A 23,473-nucleotide genomic window follows, 5' to 3' on the forward strand; every position below is an offset into this window, starting at 1 on the left:
AATATTGTATGTGGAGTTAGTGTAAACATTACTGTTCAAATAGCTCCATAAATGAAAATTGAATGCCGTCAAATCAGATCTAACTGTCTTTATATATACACATTTTTAGACTTTTAATGATTGAGAAAAAACAATCTTACAGTACACGTAGATATTATGGCGCTTTTGGAAGTTGGGCCATCTTGTTGAATTCACGAATGCTCATTCAAGAGAAAACCTTACTAATTACTTTATCAATGACTCGTTCGCAATACGGTGCCTGTTTGACGGCGGCCTGAACAGTTTTTTTGTTTTTGGACTACATATATTTAAATCTTTATCTGATACTTTTTTAGTGTTTTAAAGAGCATAATCCAAGTTTTAATAACATGACCAGATAGCGCAAAACTATATCGGTTGATGTTCAATTGGCAGCAAAATAACCGTTGAGTGTCCACGGCGCACGCATGTTACGCACTGATTTTCTTGATAATATTTTAAATACAATGGTGCTGATAACTCATCAAAATCAGTCGAATTATCATTTTTATAATCACACGTGCTATAAGACCGCAATGGAAAAACTGAAAATGTAATTTATATAATGCACTGGACCTCTTAAGTGAATCCCCTTATTTTACTACTATATTTATGATCTGGCTTTAGCAATCATTCTATTATATTTACATTTATCTTGTGTACTACGATTTTTAATAAGAATGTAGTGGTTTTTTGAAAACAACACAATAAATGTTCTTCAGCCAAAATGTTTTTGCTCTTTCGGGTTCTCTTCTTCCTAGTTGATAATATATAAGAGCTGATATTATTGCCATCCATGATAATGTATTTTTAAAGATTACGCGTCACGTTATACTCGATCTTTCTTTATCTGCATTTTAATAGTTAGCATGCTCATTTTAATACTAAGTATATTCATGTATTCACATTTAGATAGCTTATAGAAGATTGACCAGTTTCTCTGTGAAAGTCCACGCTTTTACTCTTCACTTTTCTCTTCTATAGAAGAACATAGTATTTTGTATATCACATAAAACTATACCATTTCCATTTTTATTCAAATGGATGTTGTTCTGTATATTATTTTAGTCGAGTTTGCATACACTAATATTTCTTTTAATGCTTTGTTTTAGAGCGTATATTTCACAGGCTGTTTATTCATGAGTGAGATTTTTATCAGCAATTCACTGTCAAAACTATTCTTTAAATAAAAGTAAAAAATCATAGGAGATAAAATTCAACATTTAAAACGATTTATAGAATAATTCCAAGTGTATTACGTTCGTTATCTTTCACGCGCCCATGCTATACCGCTTTGTTAGAAAATTTTGCAAGAGAGAAATGGGTAAGTATATCCTCTTTTCTCTTGCACGAATTCGCATGTACGTGTGCGAGCGAAATGCACAATTTTTAATTTATTATTTTGTGTGTTATATGTTTAGAAATGTATGTTTTATTTTAAATAATTTAGGTTTAATTTTAATAGGTATGTTTTTTATCGTTTATTTTTAAATATTATTATTTATAAAGAAAAAATATGTTGTGTTTTATTGCAAACGTTTGAGAAACCGCACGTGCTTGATATCATCGGGTCTGAGTAGGAAATGCGTTTGTGTACGTGCATAAACAATGACAAAAAAAGCATAGCGTGGTCTGGTTCTACGCTCGATTAAAAATATTTCGGTCTCTTGACAGTTTTAATAAATAATTTGCGAACGCTGTCGGCGTGAAAAATCAAGAACGCGGATAGGCGTTTCGCGAGTGGCAACATTGGGCGCGGCGCTTGTGTCTCTTTCTGTCAACGACTGCCGTCCGCCCGCGGCCGAAGCTCATCCACCCCAAGGTCACGATGAGTGACGACGACCGGGACATCGACATCGAAAGCGACGTGAGTGCCCATTTTGTTTATTGCGTTTTCCGGCGCCAATTTCTGTGAATCGGTTCTCGCGTCGCTCTTTCCATTGTTTCCGACGATAGTCAGATCGCGCGTAAACGACGCCGAGTCGCGACGCTCGGCGCCGCTGCTCCGTAACGCGATGATTCTACGCCGACGATGGAGTTGTTCGATCTTTGTTGTCGTTCAATCGCGTTTGTCACTCATGCTTGGCATGAGAGCGGTTTTTTGTTATGGCAACATTAAAATGTCACGTGTTCGGCGTAATCAAACCGTATTATCAACATATTTCAAATATGTTCAATTAATGATTGTATATTTATATTAACATGCAATTGCTTATTCGTTCTATTCAAAATCGATTGATTGTTTTTAAATGTAAATACACAAAGCAGGCCTGCCAAAACTATACATAATTAGTGTTTATTTCAATTTGTATGACGACTATATGCAGACTTCGTTTTACAAACAAGGAATGTAATAATACTCCAATTGACCGAGTATCATATATAAATACATATTTACCTTTTACTTCATATATTTTTTGAATTACAAAATAGTCCTTACGGCGCTGGTCGCAAGAATCAGATACAATTAGGTTTAAAATCTGTTATTTAAAGCAAGATTAAGATAGGGTAGAACTAGACGCGAAATATTTTTTGTGGCGTTATGTGAACTGCTATTACTGTCGGCAAAAATAACAGACTGAATATGGCTCGTATTTTTCGAGTCGTTAAGTGTTATTCATGAGGTGTTCAATGTTATCTTATAAGATGTTTGTAAAATAAATCATTTATTGCCCATTTATATTTATAAATGTTATAATATTTTTTTAATTCACATGATCGTCTTATATTTTTATTCTGACCATTTATTTTATTAGATGAGTGTTTCTGATTTCTTTGTTTTTTATTTTTATTATTCTCAAAAAAATGAAAATTTATATTAAATAAAATATATTACATTACAATAATGAAAAGTTGGTATTTATATTAAATAATTAGTTTTGGTTTTATGTTTTTGCTTCATTATTTTTACTAGAAAAATATATTTTTTAATAATAAAAGTAGAAAGCTTATTTTTCAGTGGTTTACATCCAAGTTATGTATGTAATAAGCTATGCTTTAACATTAAAACAGTAATGTCACAAAAAATATCTTATTCTATTCTTATATTTTAAATGTCTATTATTTTTTTGCTCTTGTTTTTAAAAAAAGTCTACATATATGATTTGTAAGTTCGCAAAAATGTGTATATTCAAACTTGAAAACGTTGTCATATTTTTAAAGTAAAAAAAAATTGAAATCAAATGGACCTGTATCTGGCGTAACATATGCCCATCCTTCTAGCAGATATTCAAGGTTAATAGTTAAATAAAATCATTTTTATTCCTTAATCATTTATTTAATTGTAAATGTGCTCTGTAGTAATTTCTTTTGCATGTATCCTATATCATTGATGACGAATGGTACATTTTAGGAAAAATATGTTTCGGATTTAAAAATCCTAGATAATTTTAGATTATAGAAGAGATACATTTAAAATATACTATTCATCATTGTTTTAATTTTTAGTTATAGTAGATTTTGTTATTATATCTGTGAGAACTATCGAGGGATTACATTACTAAATATTACATATAAATACGAGTTCAATAAATTACATAATATATTCATGGACTTCAAGGCAATATATTTGTATGAATTCCAAACAAGTTCATCAACCTTGACAATATGACAATGTAGAATGCTGCAAGTATCTTGAAAAGGTCATCTAAAAATCAAAAATAAGATTAGCATACGATATTCTGTATCGAGAGGCTCACGCCGTAAAATATAAATATCAAAATACAACGCCTCAGACTGGCTGGACTTGAAAACTAGAAATCTGCAAAGTGGTTCATTTTTAATAACCTAACAGTAAGGAGAATTCAGATAGACCACTACTGTATTGGTTGAACATAGTACAATGTGACAGTCGAATGCTCAACATCAGTAACTGCCATTGTATTGAAAAAATATAAGATATAATCATGAGAATGTAAAATTATGCATATTTTTTGTAGCATAAATACTCTTGCACTAACGATAGATTTGTAATTAGTGCATAATTATACATATATATATATATAAATCAGATTATTGATATTTTTTGGCCAACAAATAATCCAGTTATAGCAATCGATTCTCTATATTTATTGCAGTAACATTGTGTAAAAAAAATTATATTTTTTTTAATATACAATTATAATCTAAATTGGTACAAAATATTAAATATGTGCTCTACATAATATTAAAAGTGTTTTTTAAGTATTTCGTCAAAGCAAAGTGCTTAAATATATTATTTTTAATAGTTATAATACTTGATCTTGGCCAATTAATATACAGCAGCATTTAACAAAATACTTAAATTACATCCACCTTCGTAGTATGTATATGTATTGAAAATTGAATTACAAATCACTCATTTACTATAATAGTGACTACTCAATTATATAATACATGTTTTCGTCGTGCAATTTTTGAAAAATTGGTGTAATAACGTTTAGTTTATATCAAATGGGTGATTTGTTTCCTTGAGATTAATTTAAATGCACTTAATACTGCTTGTTCTTAATTTTCTTAAATGAAAAGGGTGCGTGTCGTATTATTTTAATAATATAAATTCTTACCAAAGTTATACCCTTTCTCCATTTCGCAATTTGATAATTCTGTATGAAATCACTATACTCTGTCCTGAATCGAGTAAGTGCCACTCAATGTTAGCAACACTTGCAAAAGCACTATAAAACACATTTTACTTTAATGGTAGATCTATATATAAAAATTTATTAGCTGATTTTATAAAATTTAGAATTACATTAATACTTTTTAAATTAAATTATCTATTATTAACAAATTATTTTAATTATATGCAAATCTTTAGTCAAACGAATATATATTTTTTGATATATTGTATATATTATTACCCATAAAATAAAAAACTTTAAAAATGATTCCGGACATAGTATAGTTATTGTTTAACAACTGATACATGTACTTTTTATAATTATTTAAATAACATCATCACAACGTTAATAATGAAAGTAGTTGCATAATATATTTGTAAATCTTGCAATTGCACAACTTTATTTTCATTTCTATAAGATTTGTGAATCCTTTCAGTTTTAGTATAGATTGCCAGAAACCTTATGCAAATTATTCGATTTTATTCCCACTCTTGTATATGGTAGTAGAAATGAATCGTCCTGTTTTCTCGATCGGTCTATTTTAGCGGCGTATGTTGTCGGACGCCGCTCGTTAACTCTTCGGCCGCCTTTAATCGCCGAATGTGTTTCAGGAAGGGGATGACTCTGACTCCCGATCGCACACACGATCTTCGTCTTCCGGTATAGTTGGTTATTACTCACAGGTAAAACGGACAAGGAGTTTTTTTGCTAGCTTCGAAAGAGGCTATCGTAGATTACCGTGTAAGTTTTATGCATCGGTTGCGTGTTTCGTTTACGACCGGCCTCTTATTTCAGGCCGAAAAGCGGGCACACCACAACGCGTTGGAGCGGAAGCGGAGAGATCACATAAAGGACAGTTTCACCTCGTTGCGCGATGCGGTGCCCGCGTTGCAGGGGGAAAAAGTGGTTAGTGTACGGATCTGTTTATAAAAACTCTACTAGCATATGCATATATCATAAGATTTAGTAAATAAGACACGGCAATTAGTGCAAATAGTCAAATTGAAAAACTAGACTGGAACATTGGTAATCGACAGTTTTCAAGAATAGATACAATACTATCATACTTTTAATTTGGCACGTTGGTTGATTTTGTCGTATTCTACGTTTTGCAATAATATATCAATGAATCTTAACAAATAAACTTGCTTGATTCTTGGACACAAGTATTAGTTTAAAAAATATATGATTTAAACTAAATATTGTTTGCACTCATTGCCACTTTAAATATTAATATTATTTATTTTTATGTTGTTTTTTTTTTCCAGTTTTTTTTAGAAATATTTTAAGCATGTATTTTTATTCATTTTATTTTAATATAGTAAGAAAGAACTACAGAAATAAAAAGACAACCTATATAAATTATGAAATGTATATTGTAGGCGAGTAGAGCACAAATATTAAAAAAGGCAGCTGATTACATACAATTCATGCGACGCAAAAACAATTCTCACCAGCAAGACATAGAAGATCTCAAACGACAAAATACAATGCTTGAAACGCAAAGTTTGTGATTCTTTTTAATACGCACAATATATATTATTATGAAATTATTAAATAAAAATATATGTTATAGTCAAAACGCTGGAACGAGCGAAGGTGACGGGTAATTATTTAGTGGAAGCTAACGAAATCATAGTAGGTATCAAATCCGAAGAAAGTTCGCACGGCGATTCGGATAGTTCCGACGGTGAAGGACCAACGAAACGAGTGAAAAAATTAAAGATCAACGGGATACCTGTGAATGGATAGTAACAATATGCATAGATATAAAATAGTGTAATTTTAATTTACGTGTGTATATAATATTTTTTGTATTTATGCATAATATCTTGATTATTTTCATTGTGATTTGATTACATGAGTGAAGTAATTGAGAAATAATTCAGTCAGTGTGTAAAACTTTATTGATATAATGATCTTGATTTTTTTCTGTAAAACTTAATGTAAGGCATGTAACGTTAATTTTCTGTTATTTAATATAACGTTGTGTAATTCGTTAAGTTTTCATGTGTTTATTTGCCTCTTGACAAATTGTACTTAGTTTGTTCTACAATAACACTTTCGATTACTGTTTTTTTTTATTATTTACATTTGTATATATAATAATATTTAAAATTATTACCATAATTGTAAAGCCTAAGTTTTAGCGTAATATAATTTTTTGACATGAAATTTTGTATCGATAAGTAAAATTTATTTTTGTATATGAATCATTTTTTGGCGCGTTGAATCTGCGTCAAATTCAACAGCTCGCAAGTTTTGTTGTACAATGTCTTTCCGACTTCTGCGTCATTTGCTGGGCCGGATATTTCCACTTCCGAACAATTGCTGGAAATGAATTATTATGTTTATTTATATTTTTTCTGTTAAGTATTGTAAAAATATATGAAGTAAATCAATATATTTTAATTTGCTTTATTTCGTAATCACCAATAGAATTTCCCACTCCTCTCTTTCAATGACTGATCGGTAGCGAGATAGACGGTAGTTTGAGCTCCTTGCGTCGGCGACTTCATGAAAATCCACATCCAAGGCCACGAAGATAATCTGACACTCCAGCTCCTCATTATAATCGAATGCCTGAGATGCTCCGTGCTCCTAACCATTCCAGGATTCGTTGCATTTATCGTCACGTTACTACCTAAAATATAAATCTAGCTTTAATGAAAGTTTTTATATACACGTCACCTAGAATTATATCAGTTATGTAACATTTGCTTACTATTGCAACTTAAAAGTGTAATAAAATTCCAATCATTGCTGATATAGTTTAAAGGGTAGCCGAAAAATAGCAATACGAATCAGGCATGCAATGCGAAACAGTGACAATGATAATTACCATTTAATATTTTAGACATATGTCGTGTCATCGATATCAATGCCAATTTACTTTGCTCGTACCATTCTTTAGAATTGTATTTTTTTGAATCAACTTCGCAAGTTAGCGGTAAATTCGTTGGCTGATAAGCACCGGCTGAAACATTTATAATCCTCCCCTGATCGGATTTCTTCAGATTTTTCATCAAAAGATGGGTAAGAATAAAATGCCCTACATAATAAACAGCAATCAAGATTTTATTATTTCATACACAATAAGAACAGTCTCACCGAGATAGTTAGTAGCCATGTGAATTTCGTGTCCATCTTCGGTTTTCTTATAAGGATGGAATATCACACCAGCGTTGTTGATCAGGATATCAACCTTTATGTTATCTATTAAATAAAAATAATTAATCACATCATCCGTTATATCTTTCTAATAAATACAATACCTAAACATAGCACAAAATCTTCAATCGACTTCCTTGATGTCAAGTCTAATCTTTTTAAGGTTAATAATGCTTTCGGTTGCTTCTTCTTTATCCATTGTAATGTGTCTTTTCCCTTTTTCAGTGAACGGCAACATAATATTATATGTGCACCTGTTTTATTACATAATATAGTTATTAGATTCATATTAAAACAACGATTACATTAAAAAGTTCTAAACCTCTTTTAGATAATTCTTTGCATATTTCTTTTCCTATGCCTCCGGAAGCTCCAGTTACAATAGCAACTTTTCCATCAATTCGAGTATCGGTTGGACATGGTACTCCGCCCAAGTAACCTCTGAGATAAATCAACATACATATATTAAACTGGTGATCTCGATGAGATTAATAAGACAAACTACACGTAAATTATAACAATAAACCTATTAAAGCTTAGAGCCTTGGAGGCTATGACATATATGAGTATAAAATAATTAAAATAAATTACATGTGTATCCCAGAGACGAGCGAACTAGAAGAGGTACCTTAAGAGTTACTTTCTCAAGCAGGCGACCAAGAGAGTGCTTCTTTAAGAAAGCTGCCTCTGAAGCATTGCGTAACAGCCGTTTTACGGAGAAGTGGTAGAAGAATGGAGGGTTTTAGTGGGTAAAAATCCCACACTACTACCAACCAGCAATGCTGGTTAGAGTGCCTTTTGAAGGGTTCCCCCTAAAGTAAAAAATATCATTTGGACTGCAATATGGCTTAGGAGCTAAATATTCAGTTGATCCTTCAACCAAATAATAAATTGAGTTAGCATGTGGGAGCTATTTCCTCCAGAATAGGACACGGCCAGGCAGATTAATTTTAATCTCAGAAGATAAGAGATAGGAGCTTTTTTTAAGTGATCCGCGCAAGTGCTTTACAGAAATGTATGAAGCACGTGATTTCTCTTTCCAGCCGCTGCCTGTGCCAAAGTGACTGCGTAATACTAAGGTGACCAGATTTTGAAAATATCAAAGGAGGGTATTAAAAATAAAAAGACCATCTTGGAAATTTTTGTCCGAAGATATATTGCTGCGGGAGCTAAAATATGATCATTTCGAAAATTATTGTTCAAAGGCTATCAACGAAATTTTTTTGGGGAGGAAATATTGTTACGGGAGCTTAAAAAAATTGTGATTTTGGAAAATTTTGTTAAGGATGACATCTGGATGCCATCTATTTTTAGAATCAGAAAAAATATATGTCAAGTATTAAAATACTTATCAAGAGTTTTATAACCCAAAATGAGTTTTAAGTGTTGTTTCCGGTCATTTGAACACCATTTTCGGCAGTTATAAATCAAAGTACTAGGCTTGTTACAACAAACTATTATTAAATTAATTTTGCTTTATTAACAAATATTTTTCACAAAGTAAAAAATACAACGATGTATATGTGTATTTTTTACTTTGTAAAAAATATACGTATTGCTTCATCCAAATATCATTTGAAGAATAAAAATTACGTCAGTATCGAAATTGACCTGCTAACAATTCTGCTTTTCGTATTTTTAAATCTGGATGCGGCCCTCGAATTATAGTTGGACTGGCCTGAGGTAGACCATTGCTCTCTATTTATTGCAAATTTACAAAAATCTAAGCGTTCGATTGATATGCGGAAGAACACCAGTGTGTCCATGAATTTACCAGTGTGAAAGTAGCTCTTGGCACAAGGTCTTTTGAAATATCACTACACTTCATTCTCAATGGAAATGCCATGCTTACTTCTTATATTATATGCTCGTATGTATTTCCATTAATTACATAATAATAAATATAAATATTTTTTATAAATTACCTTATGCAAGTTACTATTCCGACGATTAGCGATATAATATAAGGCCACCAAGTAGTGAAAGGATCCGTAGGCATTGAAGATTGATCCATTTTTTTACCAACGCACACGTTCAGGAGCAGATTTGAACTGGAAGTGTGATCTCCCCATATTATATCGGCAGTTCAATTGCTCTTTAACAGGATGAACGGAAGTTTCATATCAGAAGGGATAGCGAAAGTATATTACGGCAATTGCATGCATATGCAAAGTGTTTTATTTATCTCAGTGTGCAATCGAGCGATTTTATTTATTCTGGTTGAAAAATCAAGCTACAAGCCTATTAATAAATGGATCGAATCAGAGATAACAAATTTATCTATATTCATATGGTGCTATAATATTATAGGTATCACTACTTGCACCACTGACAGCACTACTATGAGTTGTGTGGCACATTTCCTTAGGCGTATGTGATGAAATATCCATTAAAAAAATGTTGATTCGATAAAAAAAATCCATAACAAATATAGCAAATTTACCAATAAGAAGTAATGGACACCTAAATTGATTTTTTCCTATTTATGAAACATTTTTGATTTAGCTATTTATGAAACATTTTTGAAAATTGAAGAAAACTCGAAATCATAACTTTTTATGTATTTTAAAGTTTTATTAAGATTATTGATAACATTTCTGACATGGAATACATCTATGGAAGTCTTTTGAAAAATAATGTTTAAAGGTAAAAATACATGAAGCACAGAAACTTGAGTTAGTCCTGAATCCGTGAATATAAATTGTATATACAACGAGCTACCTACTAACCTACTAAGTTTTAGATTTTACCCTCTCAAATATTGCTATTTTTCATTAGATATTTGCAACATATTTATGCGCGCAGTAAATTGATCTAGGTTTTAAATACAATAATATTTTAACTTATAAAAATCATACGATTTATTTAGTCATGCAGCGATAAGTATTCACAATTGCATCAAAATTGCCATTTTATTTATTATATTTAGAAGTAGCTGTTTCTCAGAGAAAAATTGTAGAATATTTCTCAAAAGCTGTAATTTTTTGTACTCTAATAAATTACATGGAGGAAAATATTTATAAATAAATGAAATCCCGACTCACGTGTTTGGAAGATTTTTTGTATTTTAAAATTAAAATTTGAATTATTAAAACTATTTTAAGAAATAATGGGCAAAACATATTTTGATAATGACCAAATATCTTCATTGGCGCCATATACGAATTTGACTGATGACAAAGAAAGATGATACAATTAGACGAACTGCTTTGATTAATATATTTAGAAATGTTCGCAGTGCTCGATTTGCTACACCTGACGGGCGGAAGAGTAGGGCTTCGATGTGGGCGATTGACAGTGAAAGTAACATTCAGTTGGCGTTAGAACGTCGTGAGCTCGGGCTCGCGTGCCGGCCGCGACATGGGGGCCGCCAACCCTCAGGTATTTATTACACGTCGACAATACTCAAATATCCATCCATATTTCATCAATTTTGTAAAAATTTAAGGTTATGTCACCGACTAATCAATATATGTCACATTGAAAAATATTTTTTGCATACTTTTAAACATTTAGCATTGAACCATTATCGTATCTATATTGTGCTAACATTTTTCATCGTTAAAAACACATATCAGATAAGCTGAATTCGCTTTTCTTATCAGTTGTTTTCATACTCTGGCTAATGTATGTTTATTATATTTTCAGGTGCACGACCCTGAAGAGAATTTATATTCGCCGTCTATACTGCAGAAGCTCGAGTTTTCTCGCAGTCCTGCAAAATTTAATCCATCCATCAGCGCCGCAAATCCCGGAGAGCCATGGATGATTGTGAGGCCTCTCCAGCGAGGAGATTATGACAAAGGATTTCTGCAACTCCTCAGTCAGCTGACGGACGTTGGGAGCATATCGAGAGAAAAGTTTAACGGTGAACAAGTTTATGATTTATAATTCAAATTTGGGAGGGTTTACCGTTATCTAAATATTGTCGGCTTAGAATAAGACTAATGATATAATATCTATATTTTCATTATAATTAATATCTATAGAAGAAAGAAAATAAAAAAAAATATTTTAGGCAGAAGAAAGCGTCACTTATCTACAATAGTAACACAGGCTGTTACAAATTACAACTCACTTTAACATTTCTAATTGTTTCATATACAAATGACTATTTTAAAGTTGCGACATTCTTCTAAACCGACAGTATATGGTGAAAGTTTTGATTATTTTCGTCTTTAAATCTACATAAATATTTTTATTTAATTTCAGATCGATTTTCCATGATGAAAAGATGTGGTGGTTACTTTGTGACTGTCATCGAAGACACAAGAATCAAGAAATTGATCGGTAGCGCGACTCTTGTGATTGAACAGAAATTTGTGCATGAATGCGCATTGGTATTGTTTCCATCTAATTTAAATATTATCAAACATAGTTTCATAAATAATGTTAATTACTCTGATTGCAGAAAGGTCAACTGGAAGACGTAGTCGTAAATGATACTTACAGAGGAAAACAATTGGGAAAATTGTATGTGACGCATTTTATTAAAAATGTATATTAACATTAAGTATAATTTAAATAAAATTCATTTTAGGATTGTGGTTACCGTGACTCTGCTGGCGGAAGTTCTCGGTTGCTATAAAATGTCTTTGGAGTGCAAAGATAAACTGATCAAGTATTACACATCTTTAGGATACCTATTGGAGCCTGGAAATTCCAACTCGATGAAAATTAGGTATGCAAAATGATTTACATATAGAGGCGAGGCGACTAATGGAATACTTGTTGCATGTGGTAAATTAAAATAAACTAGTGAATTGGCAGTATACCATCGAATATATTTTATATAACATAACAACATTTAAAATATATCTAATTCTTATGTATTATACAAACTGTTGTCTATTAATTTTAGTATCTGCTATTAGGTATACAAATTAGTAGTTTTATAAATATTAAATATAACTCTTTGATCGATTAACATTTTTGGGAAACCTAAACTAATATTTATAAATATTATAAAAAAGACGCAACACATTTGCTAAAAACTGGTGACGTTTAAAATATTTGACGATCAACCGCAAATGGGAGAAAAAATAATCAACTAAACTGAATACTCATTTGTACATCTATTATTTTGCATGTTATTTATTATGTAAAATTATATGGGGAATCATGTGATATTTTCGAATCTTATTTATTATGGAATTGTTAAAAGAATCTTGTTGTATTTTAGATTTGATCCATCCTGACAATTAGCCACCAGGACACCCGCCGTGCAATCCAAGTTGTAAAAAATACCGATGTGAAATAAGGATACTTTGACACCGCACAATAAATCAAACAAACAATAAAACGGTGTCAATATCGCGGTAATATTTACAACTTGCAGGATAATGATATTTGTCTATAAAATGTGATATTTATCTGTATTGTTATTTCTAACGAATATTGTTAATGTAATAAATTCTGAATCAATTTATTGACAATGAAATAGATTCAGGTTTTATTGCATCGTTTCAACGTTATTAAAATTGAAACTTTTCGAAAAGTGTAATAAATTGTAACAATATGTATAATATTACTACAATCGGCACTAGTACTTAAATTATGTCGGTAAATTTCATATTTTATAGGATGATAACATTATCAAGGATGTCCTGGTACATATTAACTTACTTTTTAACGTTTAATGGTTTTTGGGTTTAATGGGATGTTTAATTATGTAAAATATTATTAAATGAATGACTACAAAATGATTTAATTATTATTAATAAAATAAATACATATGTATGTATAATATATATGACTCAATGCGAATTTTTATTCCTTTATATACATGTAAGTTTTGCGTCCAAAAATCTGACCATTTTAAATAAAGTTAGCCTTATAAAATCAAATTTAATTGATAAAATGCAATTCTTTGTAACTAATAAGCTATAAATCACTTTAAAATTTGTACACCACTAATGTAGGTCAACAATATATGTAAAACTAAGAAATAAATAATAAATTACAGCATGATTTTTAAAAAATGGCATTGGCGGCTCGTAAAATTCGTATTGGAGGGGCGCTGCAGCAATGTAAATGAAAATAGAAAACATGTATTGAAAAACCACGATTAAAAAAAATCAAATTAATTCTTAAGAACTAATTTAAAATACAAAAGGTTTAATGCGTTATAAATAAAACGAATTGTTTGTGCATTTATGTAAGGTAAATATTAAGATTTTTTCTTCGAAAAAGTATTAATATTCACTGTTCTGACAAATTACAATAATGCAGCATTTAAATTGTCCTCTTTATTATAATCCTTGCATTGCTCTATATGATTTCAGCACCGTTTACAGCAATCACGAAAATACTATGTGTATTTGTTTTTGTCCATTGACTTAAGAAGTAATAGTGTAGTCCATATGGACCTATCGGAAAAGTATGGGGGTCAAAAGATCTAGACACAAATATGTACTTGTATACGTTTTAAATATTTATTTACATTTTTATCATAAGTTACATACATATTTAAAGCAAATATACATTTAAATATATTTTATATGTATTTTGTAAAATAAAAACATATCTCCGAATACCGACATGACATAAAATGCTTCAATTTAATATAAATTTATATAAAAATGTTTTTTAAAAATAATACATCAAAAGTTTCAATTGACATTAAAAAGAAACAAGGAATGTCTTTTACACTAATAAAATGTACATAATTGAGATTCAATATAAACACTGATAAAGCATAAGCTTATATACATAATGAAAATTATAATACAAAATGAACAATTTAATATGGTAGCTTTGAGCAATGACTTTTAAGCTTAGTTATTACAAAATCGAACTTGTATATAAAGGCACAAGTTGCTCATTTTATATATATAAACAAAAACAGCACATACAAAAAAAAAAGCAAATGTACATTTAAATATGTTTAATATATAAAAATAAAACTGGGATAAGTGACTTTTTTCAGGGTTCAACAATCAATTTGACGCCTTGATATTTTAACTATAAAACTGGTGATTTATTTTCATTCAAAAAACGCATTGTGACAAATTTACAAATTCTTAACGTACAAAATTTACATCGAAAGGGCACAAATATTCAGTCAATTAAAACACTTATACATTTTCAATATTTTGATATGTAATTGACCTAGCGTTTATACATATTTTATTTAGTAATAAATGGAATTTTATTTTGGACAGATTTTATTGTTAAAGGAAACGTTGCGTTAATAACGAGTACTGATACAATGCCAAAATATTAAAACAAAGGGTTCACTTGCACAATATGTTTACGCACATCAATCTTATAATTAATTAAAAATACACTTTTGGTACAGCGTCGTTAATAAGACTAATGTAAAAATGCAAAAACATCAAAATACTGAACGATTTATAAATGAAAAATAGTCAAAAGTAAATGAAATGATACAGATTTAATTACATGCAATAAAATCATTGCACAAATGAAGTAAAAAAATATTAATCGAATTTTTATATTTACTTCTTTATATATAAATGTCATTTTAAGATTAAAAAGGGGGTTGTATTTTAGTGGCTAGTTTCATAGGACCTTGTTGTGTTTTGGCCGATCGACGAGCTTCGAGCTCTCTCTGTCTTTGGAGTTTGCGTTCTTCCCTTTTTCTTTTCATCTCTTCTATCTTATTATTATTCCCGTCTGTTCAAATTGATAAAAATCAATATTTTATAATTCAAGTAATACTTAAAATATATAGATATACATACTTGAGTTGGTCTCTTCTATTGGTTCAAATTCTCCGTCTTCCCATCCGCCCAATAAATCTGCATTGTTAACATGTGAGTTAATTTTGTTAAGATTGCTATTAATTTGACTATTGTTGGTTGAGTGTGTTAGGTTTGAATTTTGCTCCGACCAGTTGGCATTGGGGCCCCATGCTTCACTAGGACTGGACAAAGACTCAGCAGCAGCCTGTATGTTAAAAATATATTGTTTTTATATTAAGAAAATATAAAACATAAAGGTAGCAAGAACAAATTATAATAATGTGTAACCATCTTCTGTAAGTGGTTATTAAACCTTTAGCTATTACATCTCCCTTGAGAAAGATCCTACAGACCATGCCTCCTATGATTCTTAGAGAGCTAGCGCAATTTTGTGGGATACAATAAAACTTAAAAGTAACAAAATCGCTTAAAAATAAATACACAGAAATATCACCATTAAAAACTGTAAACAACATAGACAATACAAATCAGGAGAAGGCTGAGATGATAGCTAGCGCTTTATCTTTATTTGTATGAGCTCATTTAAAATTATACATATATAAAAACTGGTAACAAAGCAACCCGAGCGACAAGTAAAATAGAAACAGCCAAAATATTTAATACTTCAATTTGTAGTTAGCTATGAAAGTTATTGTGAGTGACAGCTAGCTTCAAGTGTTTTTAAGTCTTGACGTATATATCTTATGAAATTTTATAGGAAGCCTGAAGGAGCTTTGTCTCGGCATTTCCACCAAATCTTCAGAATTATTTGTGATTTTTTAAAATTTAGTAGGCCTCACTTTATCATGACATAAAAACACAGATTTTGCAATCCCATCATTGCTAAGATAACACATGAACCCAAATTAATTTGGGTGACTAAAACAAATTTAAAAGATTATCACTCACCGGCTCTTCTTCCAACGTTCCCCATTCTTCGTTATCCCATCCGTCCGTTTCGCAAAGAGCTTCTAACTGACCGCCCGATGAAGATGAGTGCGGATTGGCTTGCAATGGTGAATTTCCACCGCCTCGGCCAATCTCGCCCCACTGGCCGCCCATATCCCAATGATCAGGATCGTAATCGGAAGCAGACTCGCTGTGTTCCAACGAAGTCATGGACGTTACCGACGATGTGGTCGTTGAGATACTGCTAGATGACGGTTGTTCTTAAAAAAATAATATTATTATAAGTACAATAAAATAAATAAAGCTCATTATCGAATTAAACATAATATTGACTTTGGACATTTTGCTTGCAAATGATAAATCCTTCAGTTTTTAATGATTCGAGAAATTAATTAATATTTAAAGTGACAAACTTATTTTAAATGAATATATACCTAATGAAGCTGGTTTTGACATAAGTTTGGGTGTTCCTTGATGAGGCCGTCCTGCCGTATCAGAATGACTACGATAAAACTTGGCAGCGACTGCAGTTACAGCCCATCCCGCCCATGTAGCTGCAGCGTTACTTAAAGATGGAGTTGCAGTGTGTACGTCTGCCTCTAATTGTAGAAAAAAAATGAAAACGAGTTAAACAATCGTTGTCATACAGATCCAATCAAAGCGAACGGCGAAAGTTTACCCATGTCTTCCTTCAAACTCGGATCTTCCGACACTTTCTCCAACTTTCCAAGGAAGCCTCGAATGGTCCTGAATACAGAGTCGCGCACTTGTTTCTCCGGATCGACTGCGAGCGGACACAGAGCTGGTAATATACGTAATGCAACTTCCGATAATAAGAAGTATTGTTGAGTGGCAGCTAGAGCTAAAACTCCAGCTTGCCTGGCAGGCGGAAACGGATCTCTGGTCGCACGAACGAAAGCTGAAATCAACACTTTTTGCCTAATCTGCGGATGCAAATGTTGAGCTATCTTTCCCAAACACACTGTAGTGTTAGTTCTGAAAGAATTAAAGATTTATAAATTCACAAATATATTGAAATTGTGTTTATATTAAGTTGTCTCACATAAAGTTGCGCATTTGTTAATGTATGATTAAAGGGCGAGTCAAATGAAAATCTTAAAATTGTTATAATCAAATTCTAAATACTCTTGTAAGTTTGCAGTATTATTTATGAATAAAGCAGTGTCTTATCATTGACAAACCACATATTATATTCATAAAAATGGTGCAAGAATGAAATTTTTGTTAAATTATTTCTATCGTATTTTTTGATACTCTGCTTGTGACATTGCAACATAAAATTGACCATGAGAAGAGCATGTTCTTTCAATTTCTATCACAGTGAGTAGATTAAGTTACTTTTTCGTTGTCTTAATGAACGCAAGTAAGTAAAGAAAAAGTAAATCCTTAAAAATTAATGGAATTAGATATACTAGACAGTTGTATGCAGAGACGTCATTTGGGAGGGGGGCAGGCGGTGGCTTTTGCTCCTTGAATTTGGCCAGAAAAATACATGTCATTTAATGATATACTATGAATCTTAATCTCTCTAAAAAATAATTAATCTCTTTAAAAGAAAATCGAGCACTGACTGGCCAACTTTTGTCCCCCCCAGTTAAAAAAGCTGAAATGACGTCTTTGATTCTAATCCCTCAAAACAAAATCAGTCTCGAATATATCCTGAAAATATTTTTTTTAAATAAATCATTTCAGTGAAATAATATCGGAATACATGTTCACCAGTAGATATATATTTTTATCAGTAAAAATATAATTTATCTAGCATGTGCTAGTAAAATTAAATGATTTCAACTTTTCCATACGTAGTAATATATACATTTACATACTTATCATTATTTATTTACATGCCATGTACAAATGTTACAGTAAATGTGTATTTTTCAGTTGTTATATTTTCATTAGTGAAATCCAAATATATTTTCACTAGTAGATACATATTTCTATTAGCGAAAATATAATTTAACTGATAGGCGCTAGTGTAATTATATGCTGCTTTAAAATGTCTATGAAACTCAATTTGACAGCTGTGAAACGTCCATCTGCTGATCAAACCCAAACCTAACCTAAAAAACTAATTATATTTTTAGAACTTTCATTAGCTCCAAATTAAGTCCAAAATACAAAGTCCATTAAGTCTAAAATACAAAGTAAGGCAGCTCATCTCTCAGGGGAAAATAAGCCGAGTACAAACAGATGTTATATCTCGTATATTGCTCCATAGTTTATCTGCATTTCGATATTACATATTTTTAAAAATATGATAGCTATCCTCACCGATATTACAATGGACTTCTGATATGTGAGTATTGGTCAAAGTATATTTAAATTCAATAAGCAATAAATTTGTTTCTTCGAATTTTAAATTTACTCAACTACAATGCAATTTTTTTTTATCCTATTTATTAGAATATTCTGTTTCAAGTGAGATGGTATTTTAGAATTTAAATATGTTTTTTAATATAAAAAAATAGCGTCAATTTGCAACTAGCAATTGCGAAGTTTGATATGTGACAACCTAATATTATACCTAATTCCACCCTGATCGTCTTTAGATTGTAGTCTAGCGAAATGTTTAAGTACTTCGACGTTTAAATTGTTGTAATTCAACTTAGGAGCCAAGTGGACTATTGATTTGACAGTCTGCTCTCGAATTATGGCATTGGTATCCATAAAACCGTGAACGACTTGCGGAAAAATTTGATCATTTACCTAAAAAATATTACATTATCAGTTCCAATAAAACAATAAAATCATAAAAATAAAATAAACAATATTCACAGTATTATTCTGTATGTGGGATATGAACAAATCTAATTGTTGAAGTAATCGAGAACGAGTGGTTCTATCGTTCGATGTAAATAGTTTCACGACACACGGAACAATCTGTCTTTGATAGTCTGCATCATTTAATAAACGTCCGAGCTGAAATAATTTAAAATTAGTTCATTATGATGTTATACAATATTTATAAATTTTATTAACGGGACTTACTTTAAACATCGGCGAAAGTACAGCACTTCCGGCGTCGCCGTATTGAAAAGCAGTGAGAAGTTGCGGTAATATCTTATGAACGCAAACACCTTCAGGAAAATTATCTAATTGTGCACTAAGGTTGGAGAAGAATCTGGCTTTTTCAGTTTTATCCTTGATTTGAATTTCTTCCAGGAACAGTAATGTATCGACTAGATCGTTTTTGAAATATCCGCCCGGTTTACGACACCTAAAATGCGTTTCATCGAGTATTTATGAATTTAATTGTTTTATTGATTATATTTACCTTGTAATTATATCTGCAGGATTTGGTCTAGACGCAGGATTGGCACTGACAAGTTCGCAATATAACGAACTTAATTGTTTAGGTATAGATTCTAATTTCTTTAAGCTAGCTTGTTGAGTTAATGGTCCGTTAAATGTTTCCCAAATAAGGCAGCCGAGTCCCCACATATCGGTAGAGCTAAAACAATACAATTTGTTATATAAATATATATATTAAGTAAGGGGCGTGTTTTATGGTTAGAAAACCAATAGTTTGATTTACATCAAAAGCTTTCTAAATTTAAGTCTACAAATCTATGATGAAATATATTATAGATCAGCGATGTCCAACCCGAGGCCAATATGCTACCCAGTCGATGTTTTTGTGCAGCCAACCTTACCGCTGAGTAACATAAACGGCACAAAATAAATAGTGCACTTACAAATCTACAGGTAAAAACTGTTTTATGGCAGTATAAATATTCAATATGAACCATGCGCTGTCAGTTGTTATTAAAACAATTAAAGTAATAAAAAACAATTATTTGAAGTGTCGTCAGTTTCAAGAACGATTTACTTTTTTATTCAAAAATTCGATGGTTAAGTCGCAGACAATGCTTAGAAAGATTTTGGAATTTAAGGGAAGAAATTCAAATATTTATGAATGAAAATGATCAGAATGTTCCTGAATTATACGATGAACAGTGGCTTATGGATTTGTTTCCTTACAGACATCACAATGAAATTAAACGATTATTATCAAAATATAAAAGTATTCAAAGCAAAACTGTATGAGTCAGTTTAGATCAAAAATTACAGTCCAGTTTTTCATTATTAAAAAAATTCAAGTGATAAAAAATATTTTTCTATATATGCACAAGAAATGACTAATTTATTACGAGAATTTCAGGAGAGATTTTTATTTTTAAGGGATTACTAGAATGTGCCCTATATTTTTTTTACGTCTTTTTGACATTATTGTAGAATCAGCTCCAAAAATTTGCAGATGGAGTTATTAGACCTTCAGTCATCTTTTGATTTAAAATATATGTTTGAGGCCAATGGCAAAGTTCAGTTTTATTAGAAATACGTCTGTAATGATAAATTCTTTAAAAAACTGGCAATGAGCGTTGCAGCTGCAATTAGAACAACTTACACGTGTGAATAATTTTTGTCAAAATTAAAGATAATTAAATCTAAGATTTAAAGTGAGAAAATTAAAAAAGAAATTTCACATTAAAATATTACTCTATTAAAATAATATGTGCGGCTCAGTCTATTTTTATTTTTGGTTTTAGCCATTATGGATAAAAGTGATTTGTGAGCTGAATAAATTTCAATCAGTAGTCATTTGGTGTAATATATTTCGTTTATCCATTAAGTTAAAAAATTCGATAGCACTAATCAACGGGCAAACAAAAAGAAAGATTTTGTCATGACGAAACAGACCACAAACTCGTTAATTAATTCCATGCTTTTCTGTGTGTTAGCAATTTAATTTTTGAAAAAAAGTGCAATGCAACAATAAACATATGGAAATAAAAAATTGATCGATTTAATAAATACAAAGCATTGGTAAAAATGAAAATGTAATACCATTTGGTCACAGATTTTAATTTAGTCGGGTCGTTCTTTTCAGGCGGGTCGTATAATTCCAACGCAGGTAAGATCTTAACGATGAACGTTTGCGATCCATCTTGACCGTGCGGCATTAGGAATTCGAAACCTCCAAGTTTCCACTCGCCCGAATTAGTAACAAACACCGAATATATACACACATTATTATGCTTGATATTACCGTCGTTCGTTAAGAAGGACAGTGCTCTCTGAAACGATTAAAAATAAAAAGCAATCAAAAAATGATTCATATCCATACGATAAGAATGTTGATTTACCGTTATCTGAAATAATCCCCATGATAAATATAGTTCTTTTTGTTGCCCTTCTAACGTGATGCGCGTCAAGTACGAAGACAAAGGATCCACGGCTTCGGTGGCTATGTATAGAAACTTGTCTGTTTCGCAGCTATCTAAAAAGTGCATCAAACTCGGATGACGGAGGGTCTTGAGTTTCTTGAGCGCCGACTTGGCTATTTCTAGCTGTGTTTCGGAGCTCTTCTGCACGTCGAACAAAAACACGGAGACTTCTTCTTGAGTGCTGCGCTTCTTGCCTTTGTGCAAGCTCCAAACGCTCTTGTCTGTCAGCCCGGGGACGGGCTCTCCCAAATCGTAAGGAAAGTCTTTAGCGGGATCGCGCGAAAAGAACGACCACATTTTCGCGAACTGTGTCGTGTCTACGCGAACTTGAACATGTTACGAACGAGACTAATTCGGACGCAGCAGTATTGAGCGAACGCAATTGACGACACAAAACGTCAAGGCGACGGCGGTGTCGTGTCGCGATGACAGTCCGCACCAGTGCTGCCAGTGGTTAAATTAATGATGCATTTTCTTCAATTTATGACCGACAATTAACTTTACTCTATATTTAATATTGCCTACGCAATCACTAATATTAAATGCGTTTTACTAATAATAACTAGACCAGTTCGAAGGGCTTAGTCTTCTTCAGCCGTCTTTTCAAGCACACTTTATCCACGTTGAGCTGTCTCGATGTTGATGTGCTGTTGGAGCATCGTTTCATGTTTACCAGCAAAACGTTTTATAGATCACGATGTATGACATTATCGCGAACATACCGCAAAGCAGTCACAATGTTTTGTAACACTTTATTTTTAATAATTTTAATGTGTCACTGTTTGCCACATCCCCAGAGTTATAGAGTTATAGTTAGATAGTTTGAAGTTTTTTCTCATAAACCAATATAGTTTTCTATATTTTATTTCAAGTTCTTCTTTTTCTTTTTTATATGTTCTTTCCACCGCCGTTTTGTGTCCAGGGTCATGCCAAGGTATTTAGCTATATTTTCAAATGAGATATTGAAAATTTGCAATTGATTAATTATATTTTAATTAGTGAAGTTGATCTGTACCGATTCAAATTCATTCAACTTTATTTTCCATTTTTTGTTCTAATTGGTGATCTTAGAGCTGGTTTGAGAATCAATATTACTTCTGCTATTTTCCAAGCACTGTGCACATGTTTTAATCTAAACATTACTTTTATTAAATATTTTGTTTAAATATTGCCTTTTTGAAAGCTTCTGTATAATTTTTCCACTTATTAAGTGTAATTCAGGTGCTTAAGTTATATTAATATTAGTTATTATTTCTATATCTACTTCTGTTGGTGTTACATATTTTATTTCTTCATTTGCTTGGTTTTAAATTTCGCTTCCTGTTTCGTTGTCCATATTTCAATTTCATTGGGTTTAAGTACTTCCTCAAGATGGTTCGCAAAAGCGTTGGCATTTTATTTGTTATCTCTCGCCCGATCTCCATTTATTATTTTGATTAGTGGCATATGATAATAGGTATTTTTTAACATTTCCGTTGCTTTTATATATAATATTCTGTATCTTTATTTGCTGTTAAATTCTTCAGGTAATTATTTATTAAATTTAAATTCTTTTTACATTCAATTAAATTTAATATTAAATTGTAATATGTGTATGAAGTTAAATTTAAAAAAAACAATTATGTTTTAATAACAGCTAAAAATATTTCTAAATGTGAAAAAAAATCGTCGCAATGTTATTTAGAAATGAAAATCTATGAATATCTAAAAAGTAAATAAATAGATTTTGTAATCTAGATCTATATATTCACAAGGATTCATCGATTTGAGAACAATTGAAAATCCAAACTGTATTTGTGAAAATCAAAAAAGGCTT

The 23,473-nt window shown here is 31.2% G+C and overlaps 4 protein-coding genes across 10 annotated transcripts; 2 read left to right on the plus strand and 2 right to left on the minus strand.

Moving 5' to 3' along the window:
- Positions 1-1,749: 1,749 nt before the first annotated feature.
- Positions 1,750-7,025, plus strand: Max (MYC associated factor X). 6 transcript variants are annotated; one of them, XR_015810456.1, is made up of 5 exons: positions 1,750-1,885; positions 5,231-5,302; positions 5,415-5,531; positions 5,942-6,125; positions 6,196-7,025. XR_015810456.1 is itself a non-coding variant. In XM_088190181.1 (5 exons), the coding sequence occupies exons 1-5, from the start codon at positions 1,847-1,849 to the stop codon at positions 6,369-6,371; spliced, it is 528 nt and encodes a 175-aa protein (XP_088046307.1). In that variant the 5' UTR covers positions 1,750-1,846; the 3' UTR covers positions 6,372-7,025. The 6 variants fall into 6 exon arrangements, 4 of the variants coding, with proteins under 4 accessions (XP_088046307.1, XP_088046308.1, XP_088046309.1 ...); XR_015810458.1 differs by having other exon boundaries at positions 5,415-5,525; XM_088190181.1 differs by having other exon boundaries at positions 6,002-6,125.
- Positions 6,815-9,842, minus strand: LOC148233018 (retinol dehydrogenase 12-like). Its single transcript, XM_088190178.1, has 7 exons — positions 9,716-9,842; positions 8,113-8,231; positions 7,895-8,044; positions 7,731-7,835; positions 7,462-7,671; positions 7,053-7,263; positions 6,815-6,950 (listed from the first exon to the last, which is right to left on the minus strand). The coding sequence occupies exons 1-7, from the start codon at positions 9,802-9,804 to the stop codon at positions 6,833-6,835; spliced, it is 1,002 nt and encodes a 333-aa protein (XP_088046304.1). The 5' UTR covers positions 9,805-9,842; the 3' UTR covers positions 6,815-6,832.
- Positions 9,843-9,925: 83 nt separating this feature from the next.
- Gnpnat (glucosamine 6-phosphate N-acetyltransferase) lies at positions 9,926-13,550 on the plus strand. Of its 2 annotated transcripts, XM_088190179.1 has the most exons (6): positions 9,926-11,171; positions 11,439-11,658; positions 12,003-12,130; positions 12,202-12,263; positions 12,331-12,471; positions 12,973-13,550. In XM_088190179.1, the coding sequence occupies exons 1-6, from the start codon at positions 11,151-11,153 to the stop codon at positions 12,986-12,988; spliced, it is 588 nt and encodes a 195-aa protein (XP_088046305.1). In that variant the 5' UTR covers positions 9,926-11,150; the 3' UTR covers positions 12,989-13,550. The 2 variants fall into 2 exon arrangements, with proteins under 2 accessions (XP_088046305.1, XP_088046306.1); XM_088190180.1 differs by lacking the exon at positions 12,973-13,550 and having other exon boundaries at positions 11,022-11,171; positions 12,331-12,714.
- Positions 13,551-14,747: 1,197 nt separating this feature from the next.
- yata (N-terminal kinase-like protein yata) lies at positions 14,748-22,100 on the minus strand. Its single transcript, XM_088190177.1, has 11 exons — positions 21,577-22,100; positions 21,278-21,507; positions 19,704-19,880; positions 19,418-19,646; positions 19,205-19,348; positions 18,954-19,135; positions 17,085-17,401; positions 16,840-17,004; positions 16,406-16,665; positions 15,497-15,701; positions 14,748-15,428 (listed from the first exon to the last, which is right to left on the minus strand). Exons 1-11 carry the CDS (start codon positions 21,952-21,954, stop codon positions 15,283-15,285), a joined length of 2,433 nt encoding a protein of 810 aa, XP_088046303.1. The 5' UTR covers positions 21,955-22,100; the 3' UTR covers positions 14,748-15,282.
- Positions 22,101-23,473: the final 1,373 nt, after the last annotated feature.

Source organism: Plectrocnemia conspersa, unplaced genomic scaffold (assembly GCF_051122295.1).
Source record: "Plectrocnemia conspersa isolate PC_06_02 unplaced genomic scaffold, ASM5112229v1 ptg000008l, whole genome shotgun sequence".
Classification (NCBI taxonomy): Eukaryota; Metazoa; Arthropoda; class Insecta; order Trichoptera; family Polycentropodidae; genus Plectrocnemia; species Plectrocnemia conspersa.